General features: G+C 41.9%; 1 protein-coding gene across 4 annotated transcripts in view; it reads right to left on the reverse strand.

Annotated features, from left to right (window-relative positions):
• Window positions 1-18,135, reverse strand: part of PRPSAP2 (phosphoribosyl pyrophosphate synthetase associated protein 2) — a 59,013-nt gene that overhangs the window by 15,199 nt on the left and 25,679 nt on the right. For all 4 annotated transcript variants that reach the window (XM_033914823.1, XM_033914824.1, XM_033914825.1 and 1 more), the window contains 2 exons: window positions 14,074-14,189; window positions 8,172-8,227 (listed from right to left, as the gene is read on the reverse strand). In XM_033914823.1, coding sequence (XP_033770714.1) covers window positions 8,172-8,227; window positions 14,074-14,189 — 172 coding nt within the window. The remainder of the gene's footprint in view (window positions 1-8,171; window positions 8,228-14,073; window positions 14,190-18,135) is intronic.

Below are 18,135 nucleotides of genomic sequence, written 5' to 3' on the forward strand. Positions count from 1 at the left end.
ATGGCCAGTGGAACAAAAGAGTTTCTCAGGAAGACTCTATATTACTATCAAAATGTCTCTTCCGTCATACTACCTGAGGTTTTGCTTCTGTACAATTTCAGATACAAAAACAGGGTCTCAACTGGCCAGTATTAAGAAGGGAGACCCGAAAGATAAGGTACCACAGGACTGTGCTGCTCGTTCTTCTTTCCTAGTCAGTAGAGAACAACACGGGGACAAACTTTTCCCTGTCCCCACAGGAACTCAAATTCCCCATCCCTGCGAGTTGTGTTGCTGTCCTTGTCCCATTCCTGTAAGCTCTGCCTTAACCACAGAAGTCTCAAACAGTTATGATTTTGAAGTCTTTGAGGCTTGTGCAAATAAGGACAGAGCTTGCAGGATTGGGGCAGGGACAGGAAAAGGAGCTTGCGGGGACGGAACGGGAACATGAGTTCCCGCGGGGATGGGGGTCAAATTTGTCCCTGTATCATTCTCAATTAGTCAGCACAGAACTAAAGCTCCAGCTAAAAGATATTACCCTTTGGAAACTATGTACTCTGTGGAAATTAAAAATCTTAAGCCGATTCTAAATATAAACATATATATAGTCAGTGAATGTATTCTATTGGGCTCTGTACTTTGGTAATATGATTTTTAAAATGTATGTATCTAAATATTAATTTACTAATGGTGACATGCACAGGATGACTCAGGGTCCCTCCCCTCTTTCAAGATCTAGGGCACCTCTTGTAGCTTGACTAATGAAGATGGTTGTGAGCAAGACAGGCTTCTACAGTTTCTCCTGGCGAGTAGTTCTTTGAAATCTGCTGGCTTCTCTAGGAACTGATGTGCCAGTTTGCAGGTTCGAATCTTCCCTGTTGTTCAGAACTGGATCAGTGGCCTTGCAATTCCAACACCAGTAGAAGAAATGTCATGTTATCATATCAGACTATGGTGTAGCATTGTTTTAGCTGGGAGTGAAGGAGGTGGAATATCCAGGGAAGAAATCCGCTGCGCTTAGTGATTACAACCAGCCTTCTTTGGTTCAGGTTCAGCTGAAACACTGAGATAAAGTCTCAAGTCATTTCAAGATCCAGTTCCGATATTTAATTTTCAGGATAAATAGGAAAGTATAGAACCTAAAAAAGTCTGTGTCAAGCTACATTTGTTGTTTATCTCAGAAAACTGAAGCTTATTTTAATCAATAATGTAAGGCCCATAAAACATATTTCTGAGTTCAACACATGTGTACTAGTTAGAAGAGAAAAGTAAAAAAAATTTATAGGATGAAATTACTTAAGGATAATATTTTGTCTATAATTAAGGAGTCCCTGGAGAATGCAATGAGAATACAAAATCTTATCTAATTTTCCCAGGGTTTCTCCAAGGCAAGCGTGTTTAGGAAGTATATGCTTCAAGCGTTAGACGTGTCAACTCTGGTCTCTTTATCTTGTTTCCAGAACTTAACAAATTTGCTTACTTGTAAAGGCCACTTTCAGAGGACATAAGTTCTCACTGATAAAGTGTCGTCATCTGATAGAAGTTGGTGCAGTCAAAATGAAGGTGCCAGAAAATTCTCAATTTCAAGAGCATTCCTCAGCTGGAGCCATCTTAGTTCTATACCAAGTTATAAGTAATTGAAATGCAGAGTCCCCAAAGACAAATGCTGCGCCAGAGCTCGGTTTGGACTATAATATTGAACAATCCATAAAAATACTGGGAGTAACGTTGGATAAACATCTTACATTGGAAAAACATACTGATTTATTGTTTAAGAGATGTTTTTTGGTGCTTGGGAAGCTTCGCACTAATAAGAAGTATTTCAACAAAGCCTCCTTTCACCTGTCCTCTATCTTAAGTATTCTGGACTACTGTAACATTGTATATTTAGGGATTTATAAGAAAATTCTCAAAAAAAATAAGAGTAGTCCAGAATCCTGCTGTTCGCCTCATCTTTGGCTTAAAAAAATTGGAGAAGATTACTCCATTTTATCAAAAACTCCATTGGTTGCCGATGGAGTCCAGAGTCTTGTTTAAGTTTTCATGCATCTGTTATAAAGTAGTTTTTGGTATGTCACCAGGCTATCTTATTCCTCATTTTCCTTTGAGTCACTCTAATAAGAGTATATGCAGAGTGCATCTGTTCTCATATCCTTCCATAAAATCTTATTACAAAAAGTTCCTTGAGAGAACTTTCTCATTTCAGGCCGCTCAATTAAATTCATGGCTAGGAAAAATAATGTTAGAAGCTGCTTCTTATTTAGATTTTAGCAAATTGTTAAAGACACAATTATTCGATAGGCTGGTATCTTAATGTTCTTCTTATTTTAACCTGATGTAGTAACTCACTTGGTTTTACTATTTTATCTGTTGTATTTTATGCACTGTATGTATTGCCTTTGTTGTGAGTTGCCTAGAACCTTCCCAGCATGGCGGCATATAAAAATAAATTATTGGTTTTGAATTTGTTGCTTCTCTTTGCTTGTTACAACAGTGAAACAAGACAGACAAGGGTCTTTCCCTCCATCTTCATCTAATCCAGGGGTGTCCAACCTTTTGGCTTCCCTGGGCCGCATTGACTGAAAAAAATGTTTCTGGGGCCGCACAAACGCTGCAGCAAGACAGAGGAGGGAGCCAGCAAGACGGTAAACACCCAGGGGCAGCAGAGGAAAACACTGCATTGCCCTCGACCGGGGCCATAGAAAATACTTCATGGGGCCGCAGGTTGGATACCCCTGATAATCCATTGGTTTGTGGTTCAGTCTGCATTGCCCTCTGGATCTGGCATCTTGCCATGGCTTGATGTTTTATTAAGCCCTGAGGATCAATTACCTCATCCTGCTCCAGCCATGCAATTGAACGCGGAATCCATCAGTAATCCCTCTAGAAAGAGTGTGAGGATGACGGCGAGTGAGCTGCCACAAGAGGGATTGGCTCAATAACTGGGTTCTTCTGCTAAATATTTGGGATTGATGACTCCCAGAACAACAATCACAACTCGCAGTAGCGGCAAGAGAATCTTTCATTCTAAGAACTTTGAAAGCTAGGACTGTGTCAACAGTGGCCAGGTCAGTTTTAACCTCCGTATCTTCTTGGGTTAAACTGGCAAGTGTGATGTTGAGCTCCATCTGGAAAGTCATTACCAAGTTGGAGAAAGTATTTCTAGTTCAAGGTCAAGTTGTGCATGTGCTTTCTGACAGATGATGTCTTACAAGATTGTAAAGAGCAGATTCAGGCAAAGCAACAGAAGAACCAGAATTCCATCAACAAAGTCGAGAAACGAAAGCACAAAGTGTCCAGGAGATTTTATTTATTTCTCAATTCAACTAGTCATATAAAAACAAGTTAAAGCAGCCTCAGGATTTATATAGGTATGCACAGCGTCATTAATAGTACGTCACAAAAATGAGAGCCGGACCCAATACGGTCCATGTTTCAGCAAACCTCATCAGGGGTCTTTGAAATGAAATGAATAGACATAAAAATGAATAATAACATGAAGAGAAAATAGATAAAAATTGAAATTAAGATAAAGAATAGTTGAAATGAGAATGGTGATAAGTTTGAAGATGAGGGCATGCTATTTTTGTGCTTAATTTGGTAATGCACTTGTGGTGAACAAGAGGGCACTCTCTAAAGCTGAAAGGGGATAGATTCCGTACAAACGTAAGGAAGTTCTTCTTCATCCAGAGAGTGGTGGAAAACTGGAACGCTCTTCCGGAAGCTGTTATAGGGGAAAACACCCTCCAAGGATTCAAGACAAAGTTAGACAAGTTTCTGCTGAACAAGAACGTGTGCTGGTAGGGCTAGTCTCAGTTAGGGTGCTGGTCTTAGACCAGAGGGCCACCGCGTGAGCGGACTGCTGGGCACGATGGACCACTGGTCTGACTCAGCAGTGGCAATTCTTATGTTCAATACTGCTAAAGGTTGAAAAGCTACAAAAGCTGTGACCGAGGGAGATTCAGAACGTTAAAAATATGCGATTGATCACCTAATGCACTTAAATTTGCATTAACTCCATACCATATTGTAGAGGGTGAACAGAAATAAGAGTGAGAAAAATAAAAATAAATGGGATTGAAATCAATGGACACAATTGGTATGGTATCTAAAACCTTAGAATAACCTAAGTGGAGAAATGTAAAGAACAAAAACTACGATAAAATCAAATAAGATAAAAACTATAATGAAAACCTTTGTAATATGCTTGATAGCTGCTGCTTGGAAGCGTGATAGAGCGCCCACTTTGGCAGAGTGGAGACAGAAATTGCACTTGTTGGGAAACATGGGGCTTTTGATTGCAAAACAGAAGGGCTACTACCTACAAGCTGTGGGATCCTGGACTATGCTATAATAGTGGGGGCAGTATTATGTTTATTTGCCATAAGGTTATTGTTCTTCCTTGGGATTGATTTATATGCTGGGTGGAGGGGTTTTGGTTCACATTACATGCATCCATGGGAGTGGGGTGGGGGTTGGGGACTTCTAGTTGGGGAATGATGAAGACTGGAGGTGCCTGCGGATCCCCTGACTTTTGGGTTTTCATAAGCTATAGATATTTTTTGTTATTTGGCATTTGATGATGTTTTGTGGAACAGATGTGTTTATCTTATGTAGCGTTGTTCTGATAGCTTTTTTTGATTTGTGAAGTGTTGACAATCTTTTTCTTATTGTGCCTTAAGAGTGGCATATTGTTGTAATCATTCTTTGTGAGATGTATATTTTTGAAAACAAAATTTAATAAAAATTTAAAGTTTAAAAACCCCACAAAACTTTGTAAAACCCTAAGTAAAAACCTAAATAAAAACCAATATACAGAACAAGAGGGACAAATGAATGGAGAATCATGACACTTCAATAAATGAAAAAACCATAACGCATTAATAATAAATCATAAAAACAATAAAGCTTGACACTTCAACAATAAAACAATGGTCCAAGAGTGAGCAGTGAAAATTGCCGGTGGCAAATAAACCGCCGGTACCAAGACATAAAAAGCTGAAAGGCTGGAGGGAATGAAAATGCCAGAACAAATGGTGGCAGATAAAAAATGATTAAAAAGATAAATAATGACCGGCAGGTTGGACAGTAAATATGGCGGTAATCCAAATGATTTAAAGCGACTGAGGAAAATTTGAGAAACCACACGAAAGTCAGTGCAGAGAGCTGCTGAGAATCAGATTACGTGTTAATCAATCAGAAACACTCTCCCACCGATGATTAAACTGTATTGACCGTTAAAAAAATACTAGTGACGAACTCAAATTGCCAAAAGAACCAAAATTAAGAAGAAATGACCAATTTGCTTACTGTTGAGACGTGTACGAGCAAATTCTTTCAACAGAAAATGAAAAAGATTGGGCCATGCGGGACAGGAGGCCTAAAAAGTATTGTGTGACGTGATAAGCGTGGAACACGTGTGTGCCGCAGGAGAACGTGAGCGGCTGAAATGATGTGTGCTAAAGAGGACAAGGGGAAAATTACTTGAAAGTTGGAAAAGCATTGGCAATATAAAAAATGTAAAACAGCTGGATGGACCAGGGAAAATTACTTGAAAAATGCAAAAGCGTATTCTATAAGACAAATGGAAGAGAGAGCAAATGTAAAATGAAGACATAAGAGGAATCAAATAAATGAGGGTTTGAGACAAACACTATAGAGACCATGAAGTAAACAGAGAGAGAGAAAACTTTACTTATAAAAACCAAACATGTAGCAATACATAATGAGAAATAGGGAAGACAGCACAAGTACATAAGACTAGCCTCACTGGGTCAGACCAATGGTCCATCAAGCCCAGGAGCCCATTCTCATGGTGGCCAATCCAGGTCCCTAGTACCTGGCCAAAACCCAAGGAGTAGCAATACAGGGCAAGCAGTGGCTTCCCCCAAGTCTTTCTCAATATCAGACTAATGGCTCAAATGTAGAGAAATATAAAATGTTGTCAAAATATGACCTATGACTCTGGGACAGGATTGGAGAGTTGGTGCAAAGTGTACAGAAGTTGGCCAAATCACAGCACGATTGGCTAATAAAATGGAGAAGCTCAACAACTATGCCAGGTGTTTGAGTTTATACTTTGTAAGCTTTCCTGAGTGGAACACTATTTCACCATCAGAAATGTTTAAGAAATCTCTTATTGGCGGTCTGGCTCTGGAGAAGGCGAGTTGTTAGAAACATCTGATGAAGAGTCCAAGATCTACTTTGTTGGTGACATATGTCCTCCAGTCAGGTCAAGACTGGATTTTAGAAATTGGGTAAAGCTGTTTGGGGGAGTAAAATTATGCACCAGGAAGTTCTGGCCCTTGGTGCTTGTTTCTTTGTGCAATTTTGTTTGATTAAACCAGGGTTCCACAAATGCTAAGTGCCAGCTTGTCATGGCACCTAGAAACTGCATACCGATGCCTGGGATTTCATGTCCCTCGAATTTAAGTGGTTTCTTTTTTTAAACACTACTTTAAATGGCATGTTTCTTGCTTCTGCACCACGATTCAGTTCTCTATGTAAGCTTGAGCTGTGTGTTAAAGGAAGTTTGGGAGTTTTATAAGACTTGAAAACTGCGAGACCAGCCCAAAATCCTATACCACATAGCTCAAGCTTACATGAGAGCTGAATTGTAATAGGCTCAAGGAAGTATAGCTCTTCTATATCATATAAGTACAACATGAAGCTGTGTCTTCCCAACTGGTTAGCATCTTTCATCAAGATTCAAAAGCTCCTTGTAATATTAAAACCATTTCAAGAGTAAGATTATTTGGAATCTGATTCCATGTCACATCATTCAAATGCAGGGAACTAAAGTCAAAGTATCAATTTATAACCTATCATACGGTTTGTGACACCAATATAAATTCTCTGCGTGATTTCTCGTGGAAACCATTGAAAATATAAGATAGATATTGACAGACACAAATACCTCACAGGTATAAATTAGGCATAAACAAACTTTTTTTTCTTTTTTTAAAGGAAAGGCTGCTGTAGAACAAGTTGTCATGGTATGACAGTCCAGGGGGCTTAGGTGCAATATCAGAAAATAGTTCTTCACAGAAAGATAATGGGGATGCACAGAAAGGCATCGCAATGGTGGATGGAGACAAAAAACAGAATTCAAGAATGCATCTAGAGATCTTCAGGGTATATCTCATCACATCTAATCTTTAGTCTTGTATACCGCATCTTTCCTAAAACAAAAAAAAAAAAGGGCTCGACGCGGTTCACAATAAAACTCTCTAATAACTCGGATAACACTGCACCAAGAATGAGACCATGGCAGCTAGACACAAACCTAACAATCTTTAACCACCGTCATTGTTTCCAACCTTTTTAAAAACAAGGTGTTGGGGTGACGTTTCGTTACATTACGATATGTTTTTAAAACAGTACTATGGGGAGAAAAGAGAAAAAGTAATTTACCCAGAAATATTAGAGAATGGATGTACGATTATGTTTTTTAATGCATTGAAAGGGAATTGATTACAAATAATACAAAACATCGCCATCAAAATAATCCACCATGGAAAAAAATACGATCACGTAACTCCCTATTTCATAGAATCTCACTGGTTGCCCATTAATCAACGCACAACATATAAAATAGCATTATTGGTATTTAAAACATTAGATACTAAAGAGCCACAGTTTATAGATCGGCTCTTAATCCCTCATACTTCAAAACGTTCACTTCGGTCCAACACTCAAGGTCTGTTAATGGTTCCCTCATTGAAAATAATAGGAACCAGACGCCATGACATCTTCTCAGTTATGGCTCCTCTTATCTGGAATACCCTCCCCCTATATATCAGAAACATCAAAGACCTCAATTTATTTAAAACTAATCTAAAAACTTATCTCTTCAAATCCTCATTTAACCTTTAGTACAACTCTTTGGAGTACATGTATATAATCAATACTTTCATACACATCTTCCCCAACCTACTCGTTTGTTCCTACCCACATCATCCCCCTTTCTTCCCTTGAGGAAACTACAATTTGTAACTATTATCCCCTAATGTTCTTTCCTAATGTTTCACAGTTCATCTGTATTGTCAATCTGTCGTAGCACCTTGAAAATTGTTAATGTAAAATAACTTGTTTTATTGTTCTATACTATAATGCTTTTATTATGTAATTCGCTTAGTTTTAATAGGCAAACCATCAAATTTTAATAAACTTGAAACTTGATTAGGACTCACCTCTTTGCAGATGAAGGTGATTTGGCCACAATCACTGCATTTCTATAATCTGGAATCTGTTGGGAAGAGGAAAGAAAAACCCATTGGAAAAGAAGAGCATTAGCCAACTGAAACCCATTTCATTACATTACATTACATTACATTAGGGATTTCTATTCCGCCTGTGCCTTGCGGAATTTCAGACTAACAAAGCACCTAATCACTAGATACCTTTAATATAATAAAGCCCAATCACCAAAATTAGAGATATAAAATAGAGAATGACACGGTGGCTAAGTGCTCACTGCGGGCGAGGGGACAAGGCCATCCACCGCCCCGTGGTGCGGTGAATGGCCTTGTCCCCGCAGTTAAGGGAGGGAACGTGCGCGGTCACTGATCACACGTGGTCCCCTCCATCCTTACCAGATCTATCTCCCTCCCCCTTACCTTCACGGCACATTAGTAAAGTAACTTGTTGAAGCCTGCCTGCAGTCGCGTGTGTGTGGGCGGAAGCTTCTTCCAGTTGCGTCAGAGGAGAAGCTTCCGCCCACACACACGCGACTGCAGGCAGGCTCGGCCGGATTCAGCAAGTCACTTTACTAGTAAGAACCTTATTTTTCTAGTGTAAGGGACGTGCAAAAGCAGTTCCAAAAATCTAGGATGGGACCACAGTGCCAGCTTGTAACACCGAGGACCCAAAGGCGGTATCCTCCCTTGCCGCTACATCCACTCTGTAAAACGTGGAAAATGTATGCAAAGTGGACCAAGTCGCTGCCCTACAAATCTCCTCGGGGAGAGCAACTGAGCTTCTGCCCACGAAGAAGCCACTTCTAGTGGAATGCGTCTTTACAGAGACTGGTGATTGCTTTCCACAGGCAATATATGCCAACAATATGGCCCTATGGATCCATCTGGAGGAGATCATGGCCTTGGAAGCTGGTGTGCCCAATCTAGCCTGACTAGCGAGCACAAAAAGATGGTCAGATAGCCTCAAGATATTGAAGAAGCACTCTCCTCACATTCAACTTTTTAAAAATCCAATCCTTCTTAGAAGCTGTGGATGTGAACGTTGGCAATCTGACTTCTTGATTGACATGGAAATCCAAAACAACCTTCCGAAAAGGATGGAACTGTGGTAAAGAAACTCTGGCTTCTGAACTCAAGGAAAGGCTCTCTGTAAGAGCGAGGCTGAAGCTCCAAGACTTTTCTCGCTGAGATAACCCCAAAGAGTAGAGATGCTGAGGTAACCCCAAAGAGTAGAGACCACTTTATCTGAATAACTTTTCTTAACTAGGCATTGCAGCTCAAGAGCCAAGCTGGAAGTCAAAAAGGGACCCGAATCGAACATTGGAATAGGACCCTGAATCAGAAGGTTGGGGAAGAGGATCTGTCACGAGAAGCTGAACCAGAGCTGTGTACCTGGGCCAGTCCAGGGCCACCAGGATCATGCAGCCAGGGTGCCGAGCAATTCGAAGAAGAACTCTGCCCACCACTGGCCACAGAGGAAACATGTACAGGAGGCCTGCCATCGTCCAAGGCTGTACCAGAGCATCCAGCCCCTCGACCTGAACATCCCTACACTGACTGAAGAACTGGGGCGCTTTGGCGTCAACACTCGTGGCCATCAGGTCCTTGACCAGCCAACCCCAAGTCTGCACAACCAACTTGAAGGACTGGGACACCACTCTCCGGGATCTAGCGTGCGACGACTGAGGAAGTCCGCCTGAACATTCTCCATTCCTGCTATGTGGGAAGCAGAGATGTCCAGAAGAGGAGACTCTGCCAGGCCATGAGTAGAGCCACCAGATGATTCCTAGTGATTGACGTAGGCCACCGCTGTGGTATTGTCCAAGAGAACCTGAACAGACTTGCCCATCAATGTTTGGCACGCTAGCAACGCCAGCCGGATGGCTCTGGTCTCCAGAATATCGATTGACCAAGACGCCTCCTCCGGAGACCAGCTGCCCTGAGTGGAGCGACCAAGACACTGAGCTCCCCAGCCCAGAAGACTGGCGTCCGTCTGTTTTCATATGGATTATTTTTATACGTCTATATGAGTCTAGTTCAATATTAATTAGTACTCACATCAGTGCATTTAAGTGTGACTAATATATTATGTTCTTTATTGATCTAAGCAATTGTCCAACTCATTTATTACACAACGATAGAGATCATCATTTGCCATCAACAGATCGTATGGTTTTGTATATGTGTTTTTTAATTAATGTCATGGTTTTAACTCATCTGTGTTATGTAAACTTGTAGGCTTTGAGGCAGGCCATATTGAAGAATAAAATTACACACCAACATTACTAATTGCTCCTCTGTGGTTTGTTTGCTTGGACTGTGGAGTTATCCTGGTTTTTCTGACTGAGAAAAACACATTCTCATATGAGTAATGTCACCTGCACAGGATCAGCTTTCCAACTTTAGTAAAACTTTCACCGTACATGCATGTGTGCTGCTGTCAAGCAGAATCTAACCAGTTGAGTCTTTAGGTAATGGAATTCAATTCCAATGGGAAGAGGGAGGATATGCAGGAACATCTACTACAAGTAACAGTTTTCTACGAGCACATGCAGAATAGAGAAAGCAGGTTTTACCTGCTAATTTTCTTTCTTTTAGTACCTCCAGACCGGCACTAATGGGTGGGTTTACCTTCATCTGCCAGCAGATGGACACCGAACAAAACTGAATTCAAACAATAGTACAAGTGGGCTGTGCAGTCCCTCCGACATCAGTCCTCCAATAGTCAAGTAGGAAGGCAAACAAAAAAGAAATGCCTACAACACTCTTTTTTTCTTTTAAATCTCCTATTCATACTGTAAACATGTTTTGGAGGAAAAGTAGAATAAATAATTCCCTAAAGAGCCTCAGTCCACCAGCTAAACCAGTAGATCAGCTACCACTGCTCAATTGTACTTTATAACTCCTCCCAATACTTTCTTGCATTAAACCCTGATTGATAAACAAAAAAAAAACTGCTGTTGCTAGGAGGGTTCTGTGCCAGTCTGGAGGGATTAAAAAAAGAAAATTAGCAGGTAAGACCTCATTTCTTCTTCTTTGGTGTCCCTCCAGACAGGCACAAACGGATGGGAAGCATCAACGCAGTGCCCATCACAGGTGGGATACCAAAAGGCCTGACTGAAGTACATGCTCCCCAAAACCGTATCTTGCCACTCCTTGACGTCCACCCGGTAGTGACGAAGGTATGCAGTGATGACCATCACCCTGCAAATATCCTCAGGAGGCACCAAAAAACACTCTGCCCAGGGGGCACCTTGTCCCCTCGTAGAATGAGCTTTAAGAAATTCTGGAACCAACTTCTTCTTGATTAAATACACTGAATCAATTGTCTCCTTAATCCAGCGCACGATTGTAGCTTTCAAAGCCACTTCCCCCCTTCTTCAGCCACCCAACAGAACAAAGACGATCTGACCGCCAAAATTCCCGAGTCCGCTGTGTATATATCCACAGAACTCTGTACACGCAACTTATGCAACTGCTTTTGTTCCAAAGATCCATTACATTCTCCCAATACAGGCAAGGAAACAGAATGATTAACATGAAAAGCCGACACCACCTTGGGAAGAAAGGAAGAAACAGGGCGTACCACTACCTGCTCCCTAGAAAACTCCAGGAAGGGAGCTCAACAGGAAAACACCTGCAGCTCAAGACACAAGCCATGCCAACATAATCACCACTAAAAACACCACCTTCAAGGAGAGATCTACCATATTTTCTCGCATATAACGCGCGCGTTATACGTGGTTTTTACAAACCGCGCATACCCTTGCGCGTTATACGCGTGAGCGCGTTGTACAAAAATCTTTTTACATAGTTTCCCCCCCCCCCCCCCCGACGCCCGATTCATCTCCCGGAAGGAGCGCTCGCACTCCCACCCCGAAGGACCGCTCGCACCCCCACCCAAAGGACCGCTCGCACCCCCACAGCCTTCCCCCCTCCCTCATGGAGAAGCTGTCTACCTTGTTTCCGGATGCCAGCCCAGCTGCTTCCTCTGCCGGTGGTCCTGCCCCTTCTCAGAGCCCTGTGTTGCGCTGCTTCCTCTTCAGGCGGTCCCGCGATGTCAGAGAAAGGGTGGGACCGCCGGAAGAAAAAGCAGCGCAGCAGGGCTCAGAGAAGGGGCGGGACCGCCGACAAAGAAAACAGCTGGGCTCGCTGGCATCCGGAAACAAGGTAGACAGCTTCTCCATGGGGGAGGGGGGTGAGGCTGTGGGGGTGCGAGCGGTTCTTCGGGTGGGGGTGCGAGCGGTCCTTCGGGGTGGGAGTGCGAGCGGTCCTTCAGGGTGGGGGTGCGTGCGAGCGGTCCTTCGGGGTGGGGGTGCGAGCGGTCCTGCGGGCGGGTGAATCGGACGTCGGGGGGGCATCAGGCTTTCAGGGTAGGGACAGGACTTCAAGGAGGAAAGGAGAGTCGGGGCGGGCGAAAGGAGAGTCGGGTAGCATGCGCGGTATACGGGTGTGCGCGGTATATAAAAATTTATGTACATAAATATGTGTTTTTTGCGCGCTATACCCGTGTGCGCGTTTTACACGGGTGCGCGTTATCTATGTGAAAATACGGTATAAGTGTACAAGTACTCACTGGCTCAAAAGCAGGTGCTACCAAGAATGACAAAAACAGAATAAGAGCCCAAGCCAGAACAGGTGGCACACCAGAAGACAGATCAGTCGAACCGCCTGCAAAAAACGCACTACATCTGGGTGAGTGGCCAAGCGCTTTCCTTGAACAATCCCCTAAAACGCCACCACCTGCACCCCTGCAAGGACGACCAAGCGAGGCCCTTGTCCAGACCATCTTGTAGAAATTCCAAGATACACAGCAGCGAAACTATGGCTATAAATTTGTGGCTGTTGAATATGGGGTATTTTCTTTTTAAGTGGGAATAGGCGAGTTGGGGTACAAGGGAAGGCACTGGAGTGGAGGTATGGGTATGGGCTGTGATAGTCAGGTCACATATCCTGAGGTAGAGGGGGAATGTGGATAGTTGGAAATATGGGGTTAAGATACAGTTTCTTAAACAGTCTACTCGAGATATGATGTAGAGCAGTGGTTCCCAACCCTGTCCTGGAGGAACACCAGGCCAATTGGGTTTTCAGGCTAGCCCTAATGAATATGCATGAAGCAAATTTGCATGCCTATCACTTCCATCATATGCAAATCTCTCTCATGCATATTCATTAGGGCTAGCCTGAAAACCCGATTGGCCTGGTGTTCCTCCAGGACAGGGTTGGGAATCACTGATGTAGAGGACTGAAGGTAGTTTTTTTAGTCTGTGCATATTAAAATGTTAGATCTATGGTAAAAAAAAAAAAAAGGCATTTAGGTCAGGATATAATAATGGAAGAGTTTGGCGCAGTAGTTAGAGCTACAGCCTCAGCACCCCAACGTTGTGGGTTCAAACCCTGCACTTCTCCCTGTGACCCTGGGCAAATCACTTAACCTTCCACTGCCCAGGTACATTAGACAGACAGGAAAAATGCTAGAGTACCTGATTTGTAACCTGTTCTAAACTTCTTTGGAAGGATGGGCTAAAAAACTGAATTAATATTTTTTGACTGAAACATGGTTATCTGGTGAAAAAGATGTGGTTAAAAGCTGTCTGTACATTTCTAGAAGTTGCTGGAAACCCCAAAATACTAACAAGCAGCAGCTCTAAACCAGAGTTGCTAGAATCCAGTCCACATTGCTCCAACCGCCTTTAACATATACGCAGCCCTAAAATACAGACTGCTGATGTTCTTTGCTTAGGCTGGGAAGATTAATGCACCAAATCTCACATTTCCTGGTGCATAAAATTACCCCAGGCTATATATTCATTTGCATTTCCTTTTAATATGCGTCATATATTCCCAATCTAACTGGCTGTGTAACCTGCTGTCTCCAAGACTTGTACTCCCTCACCTCTTCCTGAATGTACTGCAGCAGGAATGGTGATGCTCGCAGATTATCCACTGGAATGTTAAAGAAGCCCTGAATCTCTTTCTGATGCAAGTCCATAGTGATAAGATGAGTCAGACCTTAAAGAAAAGCAGACAAGATGGAATGAAAAAGATGAAATCTAGGCTTGTTAAATTCTCTTCCTCGAGTCCTGATAGACTAAACCAGTCTGCTGGTCTGAGATAGACCGGATTATATCTGGATGTTGAGAAAATGGACCAAATGTAAACTGGATTATGATGAAACCATTCAGAATTAAGAAGTGTACTCAATAAAATTATACTTCCAGCTGCTTTCAAACTTTCCCTGACAAATATTTACTTCAGCTTTTCCATGCTGCTATAAACAAACTACCAAGTTGTGGTTTGTAGTGAAATATAAACTGAAAGGAAACCATTGTACAGTTTCAGGATTTTCTCACATTCAAAGCAGTGCCTTGATTTATCTGTGGGTGTAAGCCTCCTCGAGATCCAGTGAACACAGCCAGCTCTTTAAAAATAGAAGAATGTGACCATATTACATTGTTTTGTTTTTGGAATTTTTGATATTTTAATTCTAGGATAGGTCCAAATTTGCCAGCCTTCTGGGGGCCAGAAAATATTACATTACATTAGTGATTTCTATTCCGCCGTTACCTTGCAGTTCAAGGCGGATTACAAAAAGGATTTATCTGGCCATTTCCAGAGGAATTATAGAATAGTTAGGGAGTAGTCAACTTGGTTCATAGAGATGAGGTGGTTCTTGTGGCGTTAGGTTATTTTAGAGTGAAGGGAGGCGTTAGGTTGGTTTCGATTGTTGGGTATCAGGGATTTTTTAAATAGTATGGTTTTTATTTCTTTTCTAAATGTTCTGTAGTCAGGGGTCGTTATCAGCAAAGTAGAGAGTTGGCGGTCTAATCTCGCTGCTTGTGTGGCCAGGAGGCCATTATACAGTTTTTCCCGTTTGACTTCTCTGATTGGGGGGTATGTGAATGGAGCGTGGGTTCTCCTTTGTCTGGTTGAGGTGGTTCGGATTAGACCTCACCCTCTTTCCTGTAACGGGACAGGGTTAATTATTCCCGCCAGTAATTTTCATTTAATTTGTTCCAGATTTTCTGCGACTTGGTACCTTTTTGCAAAAGCTAGTTGGAGGGACTGTCAATGTCAATATGCAAATAATCCCTTAAAATCTGGAAAATCTGTGTCCAAGGTTATAATGGGCCATTGTTTTTTTTTTAAACCTCAGCCTTGTAATTTCACTTGGATCCAGACAAAAAAAAACCCCAACAACCCTAGTTTTGAACGGACAGCAGTATGGGGCTTTAAACTCTTCTGAACCCAATGGTGAATCCTACTGTCTGAGGAGAAGTGGTCTGTCTGGTAGCATCTCTCAAGGAAAAAAAAAAAAAAGACTGCTTTCTCAATACATTGCTGTTTTTAGAGTGCAGAAGTCAGCTCAAGATATGGCAATGGAGGGGAACTAAAGCATGCAGTATTGTAATGGACCACAATGACTGCTATTCTTTTCTGTGAAGAGCTGCTTGACACACTTTAAAGTCTTTCCTGCATGTCGTCATGAAAAAGCTTTAATTTGTAGCAAGGAGAATCTGCAAGTGTCAATGGCCACTGCAAAGTCTCTTGATGGTATCTGAACATTACAGGGCATTTGTAGAAGTTGTAGAGGCTCAGCATTTTAACTCCATATTTTGTATATTACATTTTTTAATCTTAAGAATGTAAAACGTGCTTTGCTTCGGCTGAAAAAGAAGTACACAATTAACAGCATCCCACAAAATGTTATCTGAATGTTCAATCAAAAGCTACACAGGATTACAGCATAACATTCTGATATCTGTGTTTCCCAATATGGTCAAAGACCTTGCGCTCACAACCCCGAGGCACCAAGACATGTCTTGGTACTTCCGGCCTTTTTTGAGAGCTGTTTTATTATACTATACAGGTCTTATATCCTGCATTTTTTCTTCAAGGATTCAATGCAGCTAACAAAAGACTTTGAACAGCATTTAGTAGGAACAATGCCTGAGGCACAAGAGATCAATAAAGACATTTATTCAGACCGGAGTCATATTATCTGATAAGGAAAATAGATATGTCTTAAGTGTCTTTCAGAAGCGGAAGTATGAGGTTTTGACAACCACACCACCGTACAACAGCTAGGGCCTGTCATTCCTAAAGCTATCTAGATGTGATATTGTGTGCTTGCCTTCTCTCTTACCTCAAGCACTGTCAGGGCCTTAAGGGGGTTGGGTGAATCCCCAGCCCTACAGGCAGCAGGGCAGTAGAGCTGGGGATTCACTGAATCCCCTGAAAGCCCCGATTGCACGCCATTGCTACCCATTCTGAAGCACCAGTAATAGTCTGTGGTCTATGTATTTTAAAAAAACTCATCACAGCTGCATTTGCTCAAGATCAGCAAGGTCCCACCCCCTCCAAAACAGGAAAGGAGCCGAGATCAGCAGGCCTGGAGCATGCGCAGGTGCTCAAGGTCCTGCACCAGCCCAAAAGAATCTTTGTAAACTCACTAACAGCCAGCCCCCAAATTGTACGATCCTAGGTGAATGCCTAGTTTACCCTAATGGTTAGGCTGCCTGTGTTCCTGCTGTGGAAAAGGCTCCAAAAGGAGATCAGAGAATAGTCTCTTTCCAAGACGATAATATCAACAAAAGTAAAATTTGAAGCTCCAGAATTCCCTGCACTTCAGACAAGCTAAAAACTGTAAAGAGGACCCCAATGATCCCAGTCACAAGCTGAATCTTCCTAAAAATGTCATTTTAAGTATTTATATACCACTTATAGCCTAGGTTTACATTCAGGTATTCAAGCATTTTTCCCTATCTGCCCCAGTGGGCTCACACTATCTAATGTACCTGGGGGAACACACATCTCATCTTCTCAGGCCTAAATCACTGCCTATAATCTAATGCATGTGCCTTAGACAAAGACATGGGGTGTTGGCTCAATCTCAGCACCTGAATACATGACATCAATAAGAGATATGAACAGTCAGGTAATGTGATTTTTGAAGAGCTGATAGAACCCAAACAGGGAATTAAGGGGAGAAATAATTCATATTTGGCAAAGGAAAGAAAGTTGGATTTAGTTCATCTCTCTCTCGGTAGCTCATAACAAGTTAAACAGCTACAGGGCCTAATGTAAACATGCAAGACTGAGCCAGTGGAAAAAAGAACAGCAAAGGCCCTCTGAAACATTGAAGTCCTTTGGATACTGAGTAAAGACTTAGTCTTACCAGAAAGACTGACTAGAACATCTGTGTGCTTGGCGAGACTGATTATTTTCAGGAGATCCGCACAACAATATGGCATTCAAAAAATCATCCAGAAGCATAACTGGTCTCTCCAAGAGGTACTTGCAACTACTGATCTTAACAGACATACACCATTTACTGACAGTACCAGTTTTATTCTAAACATTTATATCATGCAAATTCCTCAGTTAAAAGCTTAGAGTTGTCATCAGTCTAGGCAATTGCCATAACAAACTCACCTCTTCGTTACTTTGATACCAAACACTGTGGCATTAAGCTTAACTTCTTGATCACTCAGTGTGTGAAGCGTCAAAAGACATGGGACAATGTTCTCTTGGGGCATTTCCAATACCTGCAAATCTTTCTTAAATGACTGTTTTCAGTACACAGTAAAGCTTAACTGCTGTTCCATCCAGTTTTACCAGCAAGAACCCACTTTTGAACAGGCTTTGACTTTCGGTACACTACTCTGTGCTAATGTTTACCTCTTACTGCTTTGTATATACGTAATCTTCAAATTGAGCTAGCAAGACATGCATGCATGTATGGGTGGGGGGAGGAAGAGCTTCTACAATTATCAGGATTACAATATCATTAGCGGTAATATTTAGAAATTAAACAAAGGAAAAATAATACTTTTTTAAATTGGACTAACCTAAAGCAATTTATCATTAGCTTTCAAGGTAACCCTTTCTTCAGATCAGAAATAAGCAAATGTTGGAAATCAGTATATGTAAGGGAAACATAAAAGCATTTCAGTGG

The sequence above is a fragment of the Geotrypetes seraphini genome, chromosome 11 (assembly GCF_902459505.1).
Source record: "Geotrypetes seraphini chromosome 11, aGeoSer1.1, whole genome shotgun sequence".
NCBI lineage: Eukaryota > Metazoa > Chordata > Amphibia > Gymnophiona > Dermophiidae > Geotrypetes > Geotrypetes seraphini.